This window comes from Triturus cristatus, chromosome 10, assembly GCF_964204655.1.
Source record: "Triturus cristatus chromosome 10, aTriCri1.1, whole genome shotgun sequence".
Classification (NCBI taxonomy): domain Eukaryota; kingdom Metazoa; phylum Chordata; class Amphibia; order Caudata; family Salamandridae; genus Triturus; species Triturus cristatus.
The window spans coordinates 897,120,781-897,141,243 of record NC_140593.1 but is presented as its reverse complement, the minus strand read 5'-3'; the positions used below and the strand labels follow the sequence as shown (position 1 = coordinate 897,141,243).

The following is a 20,463-nucleotide window of genomic DNA, read 5'->3' as shown; positions in this document are numbered from 1 at the left end:
TGTCAGTACATTGGTAGTACTCTAGGGCTATCTTAAGGTTTTTGTTAAAAGTATAATGGTTTATTCCAGGCTTAAAAGTGTTATGTTTTAATAAGGCCCTTAAAGAGCCTTCTTATGCATGTTAAATGCCCACCTGGTTACATTGGCCAAGGCTCTTGAATAGACACTAACAATAGAGTGCTCTAGGCGAAGTGCTTGGACCGGGGTAGCTTGGCTCAATAACGTTATTATCCATAGTAATTTACCTTCACTCGTACACAGTATATGCCTTTTGTTAGTAAGGATATATTCTGTTGTCTAAGCTAAGGTAGAGGACATTTTTGCCCGATATACTTCAAGGAGAGAATGAATGAGTCTCTTGTCAGAAGAGGAATAAAATCTACTAAGGGCATTTCAGTCAGTCAGTCAAATCTTTATTCGGCAGACTTGCAGCCATAAAAAAAGCATGTAGCTGAGCCAAGGTATCTTCAACATGTAATCAAGTTTAAAGCAGTCTAAAATAATTGCGAGATTAAGGGCTGGCTCTTCCTCCGCCCAAATTGAGTGACACAGTAAAATTGGTGCAATGTGTATAAGAAAAGACAAAGGGGTCAAACCAAGTTCACTATGACAAACAGTGGCGGAAGACTATTGGGAACTGTCAAACATCTCATGAAGTTCTCAGCTATTTGGAGATGTGCCGGATTACAAGAGCCCCATGCTCTGGCCCCATACTAAAACCCAGAACACGAGCGAGCCTTATAAATATTAATTACTGTATTGATCGGTCTTGAGCCTAACTTCTTCGTGAACCTAAATACCTCCTCCAGGTTTTGATTAAAACTGATTACCCTAGTTTCGACTAGATGGTGGCAGGTGCTTTTCTGATCGAACGGGATTCCCAGGTACGAAAAAGTAGGGACATAGGACAGCTTTTCACTGTTGATCAAACACAATTTTAAAATGGAGGGGGATTTACCCACCACCATGGGGGAAGATTTTGCTATGTTGGTCCTTAAACCAAATTCGTTCATGAAATCATTAAACCTGGTCACTAACTTCTGTAACCCCACACTGGTTCTAGACATTAGTGCACAGTCATCTACATAAAATGATGCAGAGAGATTGCCAATACCTATCTTGGGGGCATCCACATTCCCATGATTAATGTAACTTTCTAAATCATTAATATACAGACAAAATTAAAATTAAAATGGGGCAAGGACACAGCCTTGAGGAAGCCCACAATTCATTTTGATGGGTGCAGAGAGTTCCCCACCCATCCCAGTCACATCTTGATGCATTTTGGCTAGAAAGTGGACTAAGGATGGTTCAACGCCCAGATCCAGCATTTTTTTCCCATAATCTCCCTCTCTGCACCGAGTCAAAAGCTGACGTAAGGTCCATAAACCAGAGATAAAGAGATCCAGGCTTGGCTATTGTGTACTTCCTTATGACCAGGTGCAGATTAAGACATTGTTGGATAGTTCCCAGGTCCCTTCTGAAGCCATATTGCACATCTGAAAACGTCCTGCTTTCGGTTACCCAGGCCTCCAACCGTTCTAATAGGACCTTGCCCATCAATTTACAAGTACGGTTAATTAATGATATAGGTCAATAACATCCAACCTATTCCCTTTTTTGAAAATGGGGACTATTATCACGGATCCCCATGATTTGGGGGGGGGGGGGGGGCTGGGATGCTATGCAGCTTAAAATATTGGTCCGCAGAGTGAGCCACAGGGCGGGGTTGGCCAAAAACAAATGGGCGCGGACGCCATGAGGACCAGGTGCCATAATCTTCATGGTTTGCTTTGGAAGAAATCAGAGTTGACAGTTTTCCAAAAGAGTCTGGGATCTTCATTTTGACATACTACATGCAGTTGTTCCCAGGCCTCTTTTCTTTTGTCCAGTTTACGTCTTTCTACAGCCCGTTTATATTAGTTTCGAAGATGTTTTACCACTAAGTTGTCCCAGGGATTTTTTTCAGTGCCTTCACAAGATTATTATGAGATTGTGAGCAGTCACTGTTAAACTATTTCCCTTGCTTCCGGGGTCTTAATCTGTGGTCACTTCGTAAAGCAGCATTAATGGTCTCAGTTATTACGGCAAAAGACTAACATGGTTGGGGGATTTACATTATCTTCCAGGCACTCTAAAATTTGCCTCATGTTAGTGGTCAGATTTAGACCACTTGCGCAATAGTCCCTTATTTTTATTATAAATTATGGGACATAGTTTAATTCTCCAAGAGGTATAGCCAGTTTGGGTCTCTAAATCAATGGCCAATGGAAAGTGGTCACTGAAACAAACCTTAGGAATGGAAAAAGCCACAGATTGGGGTTCAAAATATTCATAAAGGGCTATGAAATCAATTAGAGTGCCTTGACCTCTGCCTGTAAAGGAAACAAGGTCCGGGCCTAATGGTTGAATGAGATCTACTGTGAGAAAAAGAGAAAATTTTGAAAGCAGCAAATTTAAAATGTCCCCACATGGGTTATGATAAAAGTGGCAACAGCTATCCTTAGCCCCATCTAATAAACAACATGCAGACTGCTTTGATAAGGGACATAGTTTTCAATTAAAATCTCTCCCCCAGAGAACAAGAATGTCTGTATTTAGCTCCTGTATGTGTCTGCTTAGTGAATTCTCTAAGTCTTCAGCAATGGCAGTATTGTTGAGAACAAAATTGTTATGATAAAAATTAACGACCAGTGTCACATTCCATCTAAAAAGAATAATAATAATTTGGAAATGTGATGAATGGAGCTGGGTCTTACCTACTCTGGTAGCTACAACACTATCGAACAAAGTTAATAAGCCACCCTTGGGATGGCCACCCAGAGCTACATTAGCCAAAGTGTATATGGAGGCATAACCGTTAATATAAACTGTCTCTCTCATCCAGGTTTCTTGGAGGCATATAATACTATAGTCTTTTATGAAATCAAGCCATGGTTCAGATTTTAGCTTGTTTAACAAGCCAGCGATATTCCAAAATAGGCTACCATGAACAGTTGTACTATTATGACTGAGAGGTGCTCCCTCGTTACTTGTAAGAGCAATTATCTCACAGTCACCCTGGGATTCCTGGGCTGTGTAAGAGTACAACAAATATTGGGCCTGTTCAACTGGTGAGATATTACCAGATTCCACCAATGCTATCTTTGCCGAATCGGAGAGGACAGGGCGGCCTGCATGTGCACTGGTTTAACAAACCCGCCTGTACTACCCTCAGCATTTGTCTTGTCTGGGTCACAGTTAATAGTCAAAGCAGTTCCCTGCACCCTATAATGCAAGAGGGGAAAAACTATTAAAAGTTGGAATAACAAAATTATGCGAGGCATTGCAAGTTATATGATGTGACCTCTGGTCTATGACTGAATTTTATTTTTTAAAATATCCAAGGGGTACCACCACAATAGGGCCACTGGCATTACTACTCCAGAAAAGCCTGCCCATAAGGAAGTGAACCAATGACCTATTTTTAAAGTTGACAACAACACAATCGCCTAAATCCGTTTTAGGTTGTGTGCCCACCCATGAAACTCGTTCAACATTAACTATATTCCGGAATAAGTCTTCACTATTCAGCCTGTCCGTGACAGTGGTACGACGCGGAGACAAGGAGTCAAAGTCGATCAAAATTTTCAATGACATGTCAATGCTATTAAGAATACTTAAAAAAGGACCAAGAAGGGATTTCACTACTGATTCAAGAGAACTGACGAACTGTACATGCAACAGTGAATCTCCATTGTCCTTGAAACCTATGTCAGCTTCCAAATTAGGAGCCCTTACGCTCATCCTCGCAATGGGCGCCAATTTTTTTTCTGTGTTGCAGGTGGCAATACCTCTCTTTGATTTGCTGCATGCCTTTGCCTTTTTAGATGGGGTGGGGGCCGTGAGGTGTCAAAGGAGCAACCTTGCTGAATAGTAATCTAATGAGTTAGAGCCCCTAGGTCGTTGACTCTGTGATGGGCTTACTAATTCTACCGGTGAGCTTGTATGTAGTGCCCACTTTGTGGCCCTTAATCTCTCCTCCACACATTCGATCTCACTATTAAAGGCCCCCATGGTGGTAGTGAGGAAGCTGGTAATGGTGGAAGTTAGGGCAGCAGTCCTTGGCAGGAGGCATAGTTAGTTTACGTTTCCCCATCCACTTACCTGTGTTAACGAATAACCCACAAGGGGACAAGGCTGTATCAACAAGCCAAGAGATGGGGCCCACCCCAGCCTTGTGCGGGAGCAGATTGGCATGCCCTTGGCCCGGGCTTTTCTCAGGCATGGCCCGGGCACGCACGTGCGCCTCCCACGCTGCGGGGACCCTTCGCTGAATTTAAAGCGCCTCCTGGCGCACAGGCGTGGCATAGACGGCAGCAGGCCGCGGGGCAGACCGGATCTCGTGGTACCGACCCCTCCAGCAATCAGTGACAGGCAACTAACAGTATACAGGCGTGCCCGGAGGGCATTTATATGAGCTACCGCTTTTAGATCCATATGCTGGAAGTGGCTTCAAGAGATTGTGTAAATACTTGCACTAAATAGGTATATGCTTTTGCCATCTCGACTGATAACACATCTAATTTCCAATCGAAGTGTATATAATGTTTCCTCCCCTTAAATGGTACCACTTTTGTTTTGGAGATATTTACTTTTTTTAAATGTCTCCTGTATACGTACTAATGGTGGTTATGCTACGCTGTAAACCCATCAGAGTGAGATCAAAAAGTCCCACATCGTCGTCATACATTAGCACATGTAAATTTGCAGAAGCTATTTTGGGAGGAATATTCTTTATTCTTGTAAAACTATTTTGTAAGTCGCTTAGGAATAGTGAAAAGAAGAGGGGGGGCTAACACGCAACCCTGTTTTAGACTATTCAAGAGGAGTATCATATGGGTCAGACCTTTAACCCCCCATCCCGCCCCATCTGAACTTTACACCATGTAGAAGAATGGAGGGTGACAATCAACCACAAGAGAGTGTCAGGTATCCCTATTTTCATTAATTTCCTCCACAGTGTGGGTCTATCGACCCTGTCAAATGCTGTAGAAAAATCAACAAACGGACTATATACTACCTGTGATTTACATGTTACATACTTATCGATAACTGTCTGTAAGATACTAATGTTGCCGGTCAACTTTTACTATTACTTCCATTTACCTGCAGAGCTCTGAATTGGAAAAGAGAGTTATATGGCTCTAAGCTGCAAACTCCCTTATTTGCTTTAACAGCTCAGGGAATTAGGTTAAGGCATCACAGTTCAAGGAAAAGAGCGTGTTTGGCGTGATGGGTGGACAGATGCTGATTCTTTGCAATCCCAGAGAGGCATATTGTAGGCTACATGAATTTGAAGCCCGACCCAAGGCTGCTTGTGTGACTGCTCCAGACGGCCTCAATTGCCAAAGCTCAGTGAGGGCAGTGGGTACACTGGGTGTAAGTTTGAGATTAACACAGGACACCGAACACTGCCTGTTGCATTTCATCATTTTTAGAACGCAAAAATCGCCGGAAAAACATGGCAATCTTAAGGTCTAGGGCTTACATACATGCATGTGAACTAGTGTTGTGTCAGTGATCATGATTCTGCAAGACCCTATTTCAAAGGCCCTGCACCATGGACTTGGATGCACTTACAAAATAAAGACGGAAGCAACCCAAGGGCAAACTCGGAGAGAGAGAGCAGAGAAAAAAAATAGGTTAGGCTGGGATTTTAATTAAAATGGAAACGTGTGTCACAGTCATAATAAAAAGGTAGCCAACTCTAGGCAGGGAGGAAGACAGAGATATAGAGATGGGGCAAAGAAAGACAAATATATAGTGACAGAGACACAAATATGTGTTAACATTCAAGAAGACCAGAAGAAACCGAGATAAGACCGGTATGCTCGGCTGTTGTGATACAATAAACTATCTATTCTTTTAAACAAACCGTGGCACCTTGTCTGGCGTTATTAGCCAGAGATCTCAACCCAGACAGACCCATTCTACTAAGGCAACGGTTAGCTCTTATTTCTTTGTATCTTAATCAATGCTCTTCTTTAACAAGTTTGCAGTTATTGGTCTTGTGGGTTACAGCTGCTTTCATTTTGTTTAGGCTCTGCGGCAGTAGTGTGCATTTATTTGCTTGTTTCCGATGTGTGCCCTGCAGTTATACCTGTTAATTTCTGATTGTAGTTTGTCACTACAAAACTCTTAATGGAACGGCAGCTTCTTACCTCCTGCTCATGCAACTATGCTGATATGAGTGACTTGACAGGCGTCAATAGCTTTAAAGCTTTCATTAGCTATGCAGGCATCTAAGCAATTGGTGAATCTGTGGTGGGGTTTACTTGGATTATATTTCACTGGTGCCGATTGCGATAGATTCCTGCACATTTGGCTAAGATTTCACAGTATAATATTTGTGCTTCTTCAGAGAAATATACATTTCTGGTAATTATTATTATTATATTTTTTTAATCTTTTTTATTAACAAAGCTCAATGGAACTATAGACAGTATGCATAGTCAAGGTTACACAATCAAGCAGACACCATTTTGCAAGAATGATACATTCACTAAAAGATAGGCGGTATACAACACCTTCTGCGTGGGTCAGTTTCTCAAGTTCACCCTCTATATTTCTGCCAGGGCGCCCAGATTCTTTCCCATTTCTTAGCACCCCCCTGCTTTTATAAACCGTTTCTTCAGCGCGTTGGCACCGGTCAAGGTCCCGTTTCCATTCCTCCAGTGTTGGAGGTAGAGGCGCCCCCCCCCACTTTCTGGCAATGTTCCTCTTTGCAACCCCTGCCGCAAGAGCCAGCCACAGGCCCTTGTACCTGGACCAGTCAGCGTCAGTTGTGATCATCAACAGTAGCCACTCTCCATCAAGGGGGACATTTCTGGTAATTATTGCACACATTTCTGTTGTATTATGAAGAAAGCGGGTTGGAAAAAAATAGTATGATAGTGGACCTGAAGAGGTCTGTAGTAAATTTCAACTGGTTGGGAAGAAGAGTGGTGTTTGTGCAGCCATACTAATAAATGTTTCATAGTAGGATGCCAGTGTAAGGTGGATCCTTCCATTGACAGAAGGATGGGATTAAATAATTGAGAAAAATGGTGACAGCTCAATTCATAAAGACCAGTAAGAAATTAACACTGCAGAAGATCAACATCAATTCTGTTGTAAAAGAGTTCAACACTTGTGTGAATAAAAACTAAATAGAGAGTGAACAGCTATACAATATCTGCCTTTTCTGCGGTCACCCCACTTTTTTCACCTCTTGTCAGACCCTAGATTTTTGCATGTTTTAGAACTCTGCACTTTACCTCTGCGGACCGCTAATCAAGTGCCTGTGCTCCTCCCTTAAGCAGGGTCAAATTGTCATACTCCTAGTGGGAAAAAGATTTCGGTGCACCAACAAAAGAAACGGTCTTGAAGTGTATAAACCCACAGTTGAGTGGTTTGGCCAAAAGGGAGACTAATGAGGACCAGATATAGATCCAACTATTAATGGCTATAAAGCAAGAAACTAACTCTCCACTCACCTTCAGCTTCTGGCAGGCCAATGCAGCTGCTTTCTTCTCTGCCTCTGATTTCCTGCGGCTTGTGGCGACGAAGGTCATGGGATGTGGCCACTTAAGAGTCAGAGTGCAGACTTTAGTCTTGCCACTCTCACAGTGATAGTGCATGTTGTCCTGAAAGTGAGAAGGGAGGAAATGGTTACTAACAATCACATCTAAAATCAAGAGATCAACAAATTATGAACTAACACACTGTGGTTTTTTAGGTCTCGCCTAGCGACAGCGCATGCGCTGCACGCCTTGGCGAGATCCATTGTTGTCGGTTTCTTGGCCGAAGGGGGACAGGACATGTGCACACGTATGGCAGACAGGAGATGTGCACCCCTACGGGTCGGCGTTTTTGCACAACGTGCGCATGGCGTGCTTTCCCTGTACAGGTCATGTGCACCGTACAGGTCCAGGTCGCGTCATTTCAGCACAACGTGCTTTCGCTTTTGCTTGTTTGTCTTGTTGAGGACTTGATGCTCTTACGCGTACCAGTGAAGTACAAGGTTCTACATTTTGGTATTATGGAGAACCAAAAGTCTCAAATGCAAAATGCGCTCTATAAAACGTATAACAAAATAAGACTGGATGTCCTTCTCATGCTCGATGGTAGGCATCTATTCACATGAACAAATAGGATAATTTTCATTGATTTCAGTAGTTTAAATCGATGAAAGTTGTTTCAGTAAAAATTTAACTTTCTCTGTAAACTGCTGTAGTTGCTTCCTTGTTTATTGAGCTGCCCCAGTCAGGTACCAGGGCTCTGAGCAGTGGTGGCACAAGAGAGGCTCATTACCAAGGAGGAAACGTATACGTTGGGTATAGTTTTCCCACAGCAAGTCCATCATAACCAAAAAGTAGGGATTCAATTTCAGTATAAAACATTACCCCCCCCCCCCCAAACAAAGTTGTAGACTGGTTTATAGATCAACTATTCAAAGAGTGAGCAGTGTGGAAACTAACATTTTGATGCTTTCTACACTGCTAAAATGCTCAAAAAAGCGTGCATCTCTGGAGTTTGTAACTATACCAAAAATAAAGGTGTAGCAACTCTCACAATAGTGACACTTTAAATGTCTCTAATATGACATACAGATATCATCCATAAGCACGGTACAATCTTGGAAGTGTAACATATACAGTTTGAATCCCGGGGCCCCTTCTTCTGGGCATAATAGCCATGAACCAGGGCCTAGAAGAGGACCCCTTCCCTTGGGACTCCGCAGCAACAGAGTAGCGCTACAAGCCCAGAAGAGGGCCCCCTTTCACCATGGCCTCATAGCACTGGATCATGGCTGCTAGGCCTAGTGATCATATTCTAGGATTGCCACCTGACCATTATTTCGTACCAGCTTGAATCCGTCATTTTTCCATTTTGTAATATGAACAGCAACAAAAGAAAAAACACATATCAGATATTTGCAAGCTGTCTTACGTTAGTTGCAAATGATTATAAAGCAACCGTATGGAAAAGTGCCACGATACAAAGGAATAATAATTTTAACTGATTTTTTTTTTTCCTCGAGCTAGGACACTCTTGTCATTTCCTTTTCTCTGAGGGTTCAATTCTTGCAGCGATTATTCAGGGTTTGTAGGACTAGGGAAGGGGGGTTTGTGGGGGCTCTCCTGGGCATGTTAATGCTGGGTCATGGCTGAAAGGCCTATTGGAGGTGGGGGGGGGGGGGGAGCTTCACTTGAATGGGTGGATGATGCATTTCATTGGTAGATTTATGTACAGGTAGACAGACTTTATTAGCTGAAAGATTGGATACACGGACTGGCAGTGATGGGGTTGGATGGATGAAGGAACTTAGACTGATATACAATGTACTGTACTTAGCATCAGTTGATGGCGTTAAATATTTTGCGGTATAGCCCTTGCTAACACAGTTCAACAGGCTGTGATCCAATATTAACAAGCACTTAATTTTAATATGAACAGCCCACTGTCCACCTTTTTACCAGCATAACTTGTCTTTTTGAAAATTCCTCTTTCCTGTGGTTAGACTTGAGCTTTCACCAAACCTGTTGCACCGAGCACCCACACTTTTTAATTATTATCTGTGGTTGGAGTCACAGTTTTCTTGTCCATAGAGGGTTGACCCTACTGTGGGCCTCGCAGCCTTTGCTAGGGGTGGGCAAGCCACTAAAAGCTCAAGCCTCATGCCACGACTGTCTCAGCGTGAGGTTCTCTTGGACCTTCATGTCCAAAGCGCGCCAAGCTTTCATGTAGCTTATTTTTGCCTCCTACGCTGCACCCTCATGAGCCCAGAATTATAGCAACACCTCTAACTTTGGAAACAGGCAAGAGAAAGAGTTAGTTTTCTAGTGTGGAACTAGAAAACCTGGGATCCATCCATGCATCCCTGCCTCATAAAACTGTGCGATCCTTGAAAAATATTTTCGTTTAAAGAGCCCTTTTTTTATGATCACTTATGTTAACACCTTCAAATATTCAAGTTTAGGAAGTGCTCTGTACGAAAACTTGTGTTTGCTTTAATCGATTATAATGTTGCTACATCTATGAATCAAGGCCTTATATTCTGGTGTACACGTGACATGTGACTTACCACTTAGTTCACCAATGGCATTGTTGGGGGCAGAGATGTATAAACACTGTCACTTTTAATAAATGAATGAATATTGATATAATCAGATGTACTAAGGTGAAACACAATGTAAAAGAAACATACTTTTAAAAATGTTTAAGAAACTTTAACGTTTTTTATTTGTTTGTATTTTTACAAGATGTTTCTTGTATAATTGAGATCCTAAATACTTTCAGTGCTCAGCTCGTGCATGAGCTCGTACAGCCCAGCCAGACCCTTGGCTCGGCTCTCCCTGTTAATTTTCTGGGTCGCCAACCTCTAGCCACCATAGCGTAACACTGCTAGGTCTAAGAGAGAAGCCCCAGCCTCTGGGTTGATAATGGCTATAAGGCTTAGAGGCCCTCTCCTCTAAGCTTTGCAGCCATTGGTGTAGCGCTTTAAGGCCCAAGAGAGTGGAACACTTTGTCGAGGCCTGACGCCACAGTGTAGTGCTGTGTGGCCCAAGAGAGAGGCCCCCTACCCCCTGAGCTTTACAGCACTGGATAATGGCTACAGGTCCTCAGAAGTGGGGCCCACCCATGTGCCTCGCAGGCATGATCCAGCAATGTAAGGTGCATAGGAGGTGAGTTGCTACTGGGCCTAGCACCTGTAGACTAGTGCGGTGTTATGATAGCAAACACTGGAGCCCAGCAATGCCAATCTGATAAGGTGACCAGATTTTGAAAATCAAAAACATGGACATTTAGCAAACATAGAAAAAGAACTACAATTTTACAGCAGCCGAGGGCCACTGATCGGCTTAAACGACAGCAGTCATTAATAATAAAAAACATACGAGGTGCTAAGGGGTAAATTAAAAGCAACCCTTGGAAAACAAAAATGTGCCTCCTGCTTTCAGCCGACCCTTTCTGAAAAGTGTGACATTTCAAAATTTGCCTAAATCTGCCCAGACAGCGGTGAAAAACCGAGACTATCCGGGTGAATCCGGGGCGCCTGGTCACCCTACAGACTGATTCGTTTATTTCCTCCTCCGCCTACCGGGCATGTTTTTGTGGACCGAGATCAGTGTCCCACAAAAGCTTTGAATTGAGTTACACATGCGTGGTGCCCCCCATGTGGAGGTGAGCGCGGGGCACTGAGCAGCTGCCCACATGCCAAGCGCCGGCCCTGTGTGAGAGTACTTGGATAATATAATTGGTATTGTTGACGCATACATTTAGAAAAGGAGCCAACTTTTACACTGTCGCGCTACATTAAGCCTAGTTCTCTCTTTTCCCCAGCCTAACTCACTCGATAATATGTGTGCGCCCCTTAATTGTTTAAACTTGCTAACACAGAGCACACATACCTCAGACTCTGCTGAAAGCGCAGGCTCCCATGACTCGACAATGCTGCAATCCCCATCTAAATGACTCGGCCATCTACTTTCACAGTTACAGAGGACACAAGTCAGGAAAGACACCAGGTTCAAATAGTCCGTCAATTTTTCCCCTCACAGGGATCCTTCCTAGTTCGCTGCCTGCGAAGAAGCAACGATATTGTAAGAGAGCAGCAGCGTCGCAGGACACCGTCTTGACTCGCCCCCTAGCGCACAAAATCAGTACTGCAACGTGTTAAATAGTAATTTGGGAGCGAGGCTGTAGGTGGGGTGTGGGTTTGTGAGAGGCGCGAGTGGGTGTGTAGGCAAATGTTTGAGGGTGTGAATATGGATATGTGCAGATGCTTTTGTAGAGGTGCAATAGGTTTATGTACAGGTATGTGTATATAAGTGTAAATGGATTTGTGTATACAGGTGTTTGTTTTTCATCATCACGGTTTACTATCTATTATAGTGGACAGGTGTCTCAGGAATATGTGTGACTACTTGGAGCAGTCCCGTTTTTTTCTTAGAATTTCTGGACTTGCAGTGCTGGTTTCATACTGGGTTAATTATCACTACCCAGAATTCAAAGAAAAACCTCAGACTTGCCTAGCTAGACAGGCATGGACCACTGGACCACTGAAACACGGCAGCTACGTCTACTAAAATTAAATGCGTGGTGGAAAACATGCAGTGTGCTTTAGAAACAGCTGTAGGGAGAAATGCTACTTAATTATGCGGCCTATGTGCAGTAGGCTTCAGCCCAAGCACATATTTTATACCATACGGGTCCCCTAGGTGGCGCTGTTTCGAGTCACCAGAGGATTTACAGCAGTGAATACAACCTGTAGGTGGCGTCAGCACTCTGTGGCCGGAAGGGCCGAATGAAAACCTACATCGTACACCGTGTCTTGCGAGGTGTGGTCGGGAGAAAACCAGCACGGGCGTCCTTTCCCTCAAGACAAGCCTCTATTGCCTCCGTAATGCACTTCACTAGTATGTGGAGCGCTTTTAAAAGGTGCTGCGCAGACAGGCTGTGACGCGACTCACAGAATTGCTGAGCACCAGCGAGGCGACTGCCGCTCTAGTCATCAAAGCGAGTGTAGACTTCTGCTGCTCACACCCTATTCATATGTTGGAGTCCTATTGGGACCATGAATATTCCCCTAATCTAGCCTCTGAGGAGGAATGCCCCCCCCCCCCCAACCTTTTCCTGCAGAGGTCGACAAGCTCCTCTTCCGGTGAGCCCAATGGGTGTTGCGCGCCTGACATGGCCACACCGAACTTTGACCCTGAGTAGGGCCCCCTCAAAAAAACAAGGGGAGGACGATACGATGAAGAAGGTTCTTCTGATGAGGGGCAGGATTCGGGAAGACCCTAGCGCCTCGGTTGCCTCTGGATCCTTTGGAGGGTATTCCCCCTCAACATACATGTTTGCACCTGATGGCAGAGGCGCAACTAGAGCCAAATTTCGGGGGGGGGGGGGGGGGGGGGGTTTGAATCTTTTAAGCCATAAGCAGAGTGGAGCTGCAGGGGCTCTTAGAAGGGGTTAAACAACAGCGAGGCCTCATTAACATGCAAATGGTCTTTTAAAGACCTGTGAAGTGCTCGGGTGCGACTGTGTGTGCGCCGGGAAGCTGTCTCATCCCGGGCTGCCACACACGAGGGGGGAGGGGGGGGGCTGAAGCCCTGTGAGTCCAATGGGTGTTGCACGCCTGCCTGATGGTATATACCACCAGAGATCCTCGGAATGGCTTCATGACCAGAAAGTGGTGGATTATGTGGAAGATAACATATGGCAGTCTTGGACATAGAAGTGCATACCTGCCTGCAGGTAGAGTGTCCTAGGCCAGCCTTAGGGGGCAAAGTGGTGGCCAACCCGGACATAGACCCCCAATATGTGTACCTTCTTTGCTAAGTATATGAAGAATTTCAAGAAAGGGATTAACTGCTCCTGGAGAGCGTGTCAAGACAAGTTATTAGATGTCGTGGGGACCCTGATTAAAATCATTGAGTTTGCAGAGCAGGCCAGGCAAACTGGGACTTCCTTACCCCCAGAGATCGTGGCAGGCTGGGTGTAGAGAGCAGTGTACCTTTTGGGCAACCCCATTTGTACCATATCCACAGAAAGACGACTTACCCTCCTGATAAAAATAAACCCTAAAGTGGGGAGTTGTCTACATCAGCGGCATGGGTTGCGGCATGAGGCAACCTGTTTGGCGAGCCTTTCGTAAAAGAGCTTGGCAAGTCTGTGGCTACCTTCTTGGTGCTAGACAAAGCGCAGCTGTCCATATAAAAGATTTTTCTGGGGAAGGTTTTCATCAGGGCCGGAAGAGGCAGGGTTCGCTCCTCTGGCAGCTCTTTCCAGCAAGGCCCCTACAGAGGTCAGGCCTGCTAGGACAACAGATGGAACAACGAACAGCAGGAAACCGCCTTCCCCAATCGGGGAGGCGGAAAGGGTAAAGCCAACCACCCAACCCAAGGAGAGACTAAAGCACCTGGAGGTTTCAACTGTAAGCAATACCCTTTCTCAAACTTAAACAAAGGGAGGGAGGATATTTGCACACAGGTGGGTAAGAATCACGTTGCACCCTTTGGTTCTGGAAATGGTACAAGGCTACCACATAGAGTTCTACAGAACTCCGGTTCAGATGGTAAAGCCGAGTCCCTTGGGTTTTTTCGGAGCAGGAAACTGGCTTGATCAAATCAGAGGTGCAGGAACTCCTCAGCAAAGCAGCAAGTATTACACACAAGCAGTTTCCTCAACAACCTCTTCTTAGTAGAGAAGAAGCACAAGGGTTATCATTCAGCAATACACCTAAGAGGCTTCACTGAGTGGCTGGTTTAATGCCACTTCAAGTTGGAGGGCATTCACTTTCGGGGAGATCTATTGCTGCAGAACGATTGGTTGGTGTGTCTGGCCCCTCAAGAACGCGTATCTCACAATCCCCATATTTTCCCAGCATCGCCGTTTTCTGCAATTCTAGTGGAGTGGCCAGATTTTTGAGTTCCAAATGCTCCCGTTTGGCCTTTCCTCGGCACCATGGTGCTTCAAAAAGCTCCTCAAACGTGTGGTTGAGGCACTAGGGAAGAAAGGTATCAGGTTGATGATATACCTTCACAACATCCTCCTGATGGACCAATCGCATACTCAACTGTAGCATTTGAGCACAATGATCACGCTCCTCCAGAATTTGGGACTTATCAACGGACAGAAGTCAGAATTGACTCCGGCACAGAACTTTCTGGGATTCCTCAGATTCCAGATCAGCCACGCTGAGCATCCCTGAGTCTAAGATACTCAAGGTCGAGAAATAATTGACCAAGGTCTGAAAAGGGACAGGATCTCCCTCAGACAGTCGACAAGCATAGTTGGTTTATTGTCATCTTCGATTCAAGCCATCTTCTCGGGCCCTCTGCATCTCTGGAGGGGCCTCACCTACTCCGAACTTATTTCTCGGATGGTGGAGGCCAGGACGGAGCTACAATGGTGGACAAATCTCATGGAGGCGTGGAACAGACAGGCGACCTTCAGATCCCTCCCGGACCTGATCATAGAGTTGAACAGCAGCCATCAGTGCTAGGGCACCAGCTGTGGTGCAATTTCCATGGGAGGCAGATGGATGGAGGAGGTGTTGAATTTAGACATCAACTCTTCTTCCACCCTTGGTGTGAGGTTTTGGCACAAGGACTACTAGACTAGCCCAGGGGCTATCTGAAGGCGCAATGACCCTCAGTTCCATCATCTGTTGAACCTCTGTCCTGATGCAATCTCTGACATGGTCAGGCTATCTGTAAATTGTGTTCTTTACTGGCAGACTGTCACCGGTCTCCATTTCATGGGTACATCAGGTGGTTTTGACTGGGTGTCAGAGAAAACATATGCTTGTACTGGTTGAGGACCTTCCTGCAATCAGCTTGCTGCTGGTCAGTGAGGCTGTCTGCCAAGGCTACTCCTTCAACAGACCCATCCACAGGGTTCTGAGAAACGAGATCAGGTAGAGGGTCACTTTCTTGCTTCTGTCCCTCATCAGTGGCCATGAGCAAGCTCATGTTAGCCCTGTCCACAAAAGGTTTTAGGCGGTTCACATGAAACACCATGTAGGGACTTCTTGGAGTGCCTAGGTCCACCAGGTAGGTGACCTCGCCTTTCTTTTCAAGGATTGTGTGCGGGTCACTCCACTTATCTTGGAGATCTGCTGGGGCCACAGGCTCCAACACCCACACTTTCTGACCTTGCTGGTATACAGTCAAGAGAGCCTTTTGGTCATGCCAAGCTTTCTGAAGTTCTTGGCTGGCCTCCAGGTTTTTGCTTGCCTTCTTCATGTACTCAGCCATACATGAGCACAGGCCAAGTACATAGTCCACAATATCCTGCTTAGGAGGTTTGAGAGGTTGCTCCTGGCCCTCCTTAACCAGCCACAATGGACCCCTAACTGGATTTTCAAATAGAAGTTCAAATGGGCTGCAGCCAACCCCCCTTCTGAGGAACCTCAATGTAGGCAAAGAGAAGGCAGGGTAGTAAGACATCCCATTTTTGCCTAAGCTTTTCTGGGAGTCCCATGATCATACCCTTTAGGGTCTTCTTGAACCTTTCAACAAGCCCATTGCACTGTGAATAGTAAGGTGTGGTAAACTTATAGTTCACTCCACACACTTTCTACATTGCAGTTATGTAACTAGACATGAAGTTGGTACCTCTGCCTGTTTAGACTGCCTTAGGGAAGCCCATCCAGGAAACGATTTCCAGGAGAGCCCTGGCCACTACAGGAGCTGTAGTGGTTTTAGGGGGAATTTCCTCTGGATACCCAGTGGCATGGTCCACCACCACTAGGATATACCTGTGTCCAGATGTAGTTGGAGGGTTCAAGGGACCAACAATGTCAATCCCTACTCTCTCAAAGGGAATCCCAACCACTGGAAGTGGAATTAGGGGGGCTTTGTAGTGCCACCTGACTTACCACCGGCTTGGCAAGTTACACAGGAGCAAAAAAACGCCTTGGTGTCTTCAGACATATGGGGCCAGTGAAAGTGAGGGACAATTCTGTTCCAAGTCTTACTTTGCCCAAGGTGTCCTACAAGGGGAATGTCAGGTGCCAGGGAGAGAAGAAAACCTCTGAACATCTGGGGTATTACCAACATCCTGGTGGCACCAGGCTTGGGGTCTCTACCTTCAGAATACAGAAGCCCATCTTCCCAATAGATCCTGTAGGATCCACTGACATTCCCTGCCTCCTCAGAAGCAGCTTGCTGTCTGAGCTGTTCAAGAGAGAGGCAGGTCTGCTGCTCCAAACTCAAGTCTGCAGTGGAAGGGCCCCCTGCCCCCAAGAACTCTGCCTGGTCAGGACCAAGTTGCTCTGGGACAGATCCTTCACAGGGACTGAGATCATCTCCCTCAGGAGACTGATCGTCACTAGGAGTTTGGGAGGAGGAAAATTCCTTACTCTTCCTGCTCCTTCTCTTAGGAGCCAGCTGGACCATTCTTTCAGGATCCAGTGCTCCCTCAGTGCTGAGCTGATTCACCTGGGCCCTAGTTACAGAAAATGCACTGGAGGAGATCCCCATCTTTTCTGCATGAGTCCTGAACTCCACTTCAGACCAGATTGAAGTTTCTAAATCATTGCTGAACAGACAATCTACAGGCAGCTCTAGAGCTACCACAATTCTCTAAGGACCAGCTACTCCTCCTCAGCTGAGATTCATAACTGCCAAGGAATGATCAGTCCTGACATTGCTAGAGATGGTGACTTAGTACATTTGTCCAAGTACGATTTGTTCAGGGGACACAAGTTTCTCTGTTACCATGGTGACACTAGCCCCTGTGTCCCTGAACGCTATTGCTTCCTTGCCATTGATTAAAGGCTATTGCGTGTACTTGCCCAAGTTAGTGGGAATTACTAGTAAGGTGGCAAGATCAATGCCACCATCACAGACTAGAACAGCCTGAGCCGGAGTTCTGACTAAGCCAAAACCCATCTCAGATCCCAAAGTTAACCTTACTTTTCCCTTGGTTGCTGTACTACCTCTTGTACTGGTCCTATGGGGCACAGTTGCCTTAGAGGCAGTGGTAGTAGACTCCTTGGCCGTCGGACAATCAGAATCTCTTGTCCAATGGGTTTTTGCTTTACACAAATAACACCAGGGTTTCTTTTTGCAGTTCTTGGAGTTTGGGCCCCCTGACCTCAGATGCAGGCTTTTAGGGACCTTGAGAAGGCGGCTTTTTGTCTTTGCCCTTCTCCCCAACCTTCTCCATGGGTTTAGAAGTATCTTGCTTCTTCTGGTCATGTCCACCACCATGGTTTTTCTGCTTGACCCTGGTGCGGACCCATTTGTCAGCCTTCTTTCCCTCTTTCTTGGGGAGAGGATTTGCTCCCTCATTAACAAATAGTCCTTCATAACCCGGTACAGTGATTCCATGAAACCAGCCTTCCAGAGCCTTTAGCACTATCGATGAAATCTACCCAGTCCTCAGTGTGTGCCTTCTGGGTGTCTCTGAACTTAATCCTGTATTGCTCAGTGGTTAAGCCAAACCCATCTCTAAGTGCACTTCTCAGGACTGAATAATTGTCAGCATGCTTTTCTCTAACAGGGAGGAGCTTATCTCTACCTTTGTTAGCAAAGGAGAGCCACAGCGTAGCTGCCCACTGCCCTTGAGGGACCTTCTGCACTTTACAGGCCCGCTCCAAAGCAGTGATCCATTTATGGACATCATTCCCTCCTAGTAAGGAAGGACTATCCTGCTCAGGTTCCTAGTGTCAAATGATGTTTCCCTAATTCTAGGGACACTATTGCTGCCAGCCATGAGACTCTAGTCCCAATCTCTTTCTGGCTTTTTGCACTTCCAAGGTCTCCTTGTCAAGGTCCAACTGATCTCGCCTGAGCTTAAGTCTACTTTTCTCAAGATTGATCATTTGGTACTCCCTTTCCAAGGAGTTCTCCCTCTTACTAGATATGGAGGTCCCTACAGACGTGTCTGAAGCACTGGACTCGACAGAAGAAGACCAAGACCTCCTCTGCTTACTCTGAAACCTCCCAGGTGGAATAAAGGGGACACCGTCTGTGCCATCTGCAACATTCCCTGGGGGATTTGAGTTTGCCAATGTGGAGTCATTAGACTCCTCTTGGTCATACTCCGAATCGAGGTCACTAGGGAAACCCCTAGTGCCCACTCTTCAGGAGCATTCCCACCCACATTGTTCTGTTCTTCTGCCTCTCCAGGATTCCTATCATCCTGATTGAGTTGCTCTAAGAGCAGTTTAGTAGTGGGATTGTTACCTGCCTTTATTCTCCTAGGGCCACTTAGGGTGCTTAGTTCCTGGAACTTCAGGCCTCTGTACCTAGTAGTTTGGGGTACACTAGTATCATCAACTAAAGACATGGTCACCAGGTGTAGTGTGGGGTTGCACCTACCTACCCTAGTGTAAAGTAACGGGCACGAAAGGCAGCGGGAGGCTCTAGGGTTTGCACCTCAAGTTCTCAGAGAAGGCAAAAGGGGTGGCACAACAAGTAAGTGGAGAGCGCAAAGCCTGGGGGATTGAAAGCATGGGAATTTGAGGCGGGACACATTCGATAAGAGGTGTCTATAAGCGCAGAAACATTTTGTCTGTTAGGGATAGCTTGTGTGTCATCTGTTCCATGGCAATGGTGTTCAAGAGTTGAGTGAACCAGGACGATGCAGGGGGAGCGGAGGGTGTCTTCCAGGCGTGGGCTATTAGCTGTTTGGCAGCGTCAGTCATGTGACGATCGCGGTTACAGTCAGCGTGTGTCATAGCTTTCAGTGACATAGGGTGCAACCCTAGGATGACTATGTGGTAGTGTGCTGGAATAGGGTAGACCCCTACACTCTTTATGTAGCTGAAAACCTCATTTCAGAAGATAGTAAGAGTAGGGCATGTCCACCATATGTGAGAAAAGTCGCACTCCAGCACCCCACATCGCCACAAGAAGCCTGAGGGATAGATAGGAGTGTGGGCGAGCGGGGGTGTAGTGTCACTGAAGAATTACCTTATAGGCAGATTCCTATTGGTGGATGCTTCTATGTATATGTGCGATCTCTCTCCACAGCACCTCCCATTGTTTCTGTGTGATTATGGGACAGGTGTCTAGGGCCCATTTCCATTGGTAGGGATGACGGCGTAGGCAACATGATTGCTGCAGGGCTTCGTATATCGTAGAAACCAGGCCACGGGTACCCTCAAAGCTATCGACTGGTTTCTCAAATGGAGTGAGTGAGCAGGTAGCTGCCAAAGGGTGTGGAGGTGGGTGGCGGCCAGTGCCGTAGCTGAAAGTATTGGTGGCAGGTGAAGTCAGGGAGGCAAAAATCAGTTTTGCACTGTTCAAAGGGTTTGATAGTCTGCCCCTTGAATAAGATCCTGAAGTAGTCTACATTCACCCTCAACCCGAGCGATAAGAGGGTTGGGTCTTTGCCAGGCTTGGAAAGAAGTGCAATTTCTGCATTAGACATGGTAGGTGTTAGGCCTGTGGTATGGGTGAATGAGTTAAAGAGCTGGATCAAATGGCCCTGGAGTGGTGGAAGGAAAACCATATAGAAGGCCTGGGGTAGGCCGTCCAGTCCCGGTGGTGAACGGATCCTCCAGTTCACGAGCTAAGCTGTGGTCCAGTGGCAGCCACTGGCAGCTCTGGAGGTAGGAGGCTACTGTGGTTAGGCGATCTTCCCCAGAGGTGTAGAGGCACTGATAGAAGGATAGATAGGCGTCTTGCTTAACCAATTCCCTAATTGCCCAGCCGGGGTCGCCTGTCTTGAGTTTAGCGATGTGAGATCTGGCATGTTGCTGGTGCAAAATACATGCCATGAGAGTACCGACCTAGTCCCTCCCCCCCCAATAGTACTGTTGCTTAATGTACAAAAAGGGATTGTTCTGTCTTAATAACTCTATGTGCCTGTAGTTGGCCCTGAAGAATGGTTAATTGCTGCTTGGGCCTCAACGTAGGATGTTGCTTGTCAGAGCGTTCAAGGGAATCTATGTCTTTCGTAAATTTCTTTTCGAACAGGCTT

General features: G+C 46.0%; 1 protein-coding gene across 2 annotated transcripts in view; it reads right to left on the bottom strand.

The window, feature by feature from the left end:
• The window catches only part of DHX30 (DExH-box helicase 30), a 574,174-nt gene that overhangs the window by 433,827 nt on the left and 119,884 nt on the right, over window positions 1-20,463 (bottom strand). For both annotated transcript variants that reach the window (XM_085628644.1, XM_085628645.1), the window contains one exon: window positions 7,518-7,667. In XM_085628644.1, coding sequence (XP_085484770.1) covers window positions 7,518-7,667 — 150 coding nt within the window. The remainder of the gene's footprint in view (window positions 1-7,517; window positions 7,668-20,463) is intronic.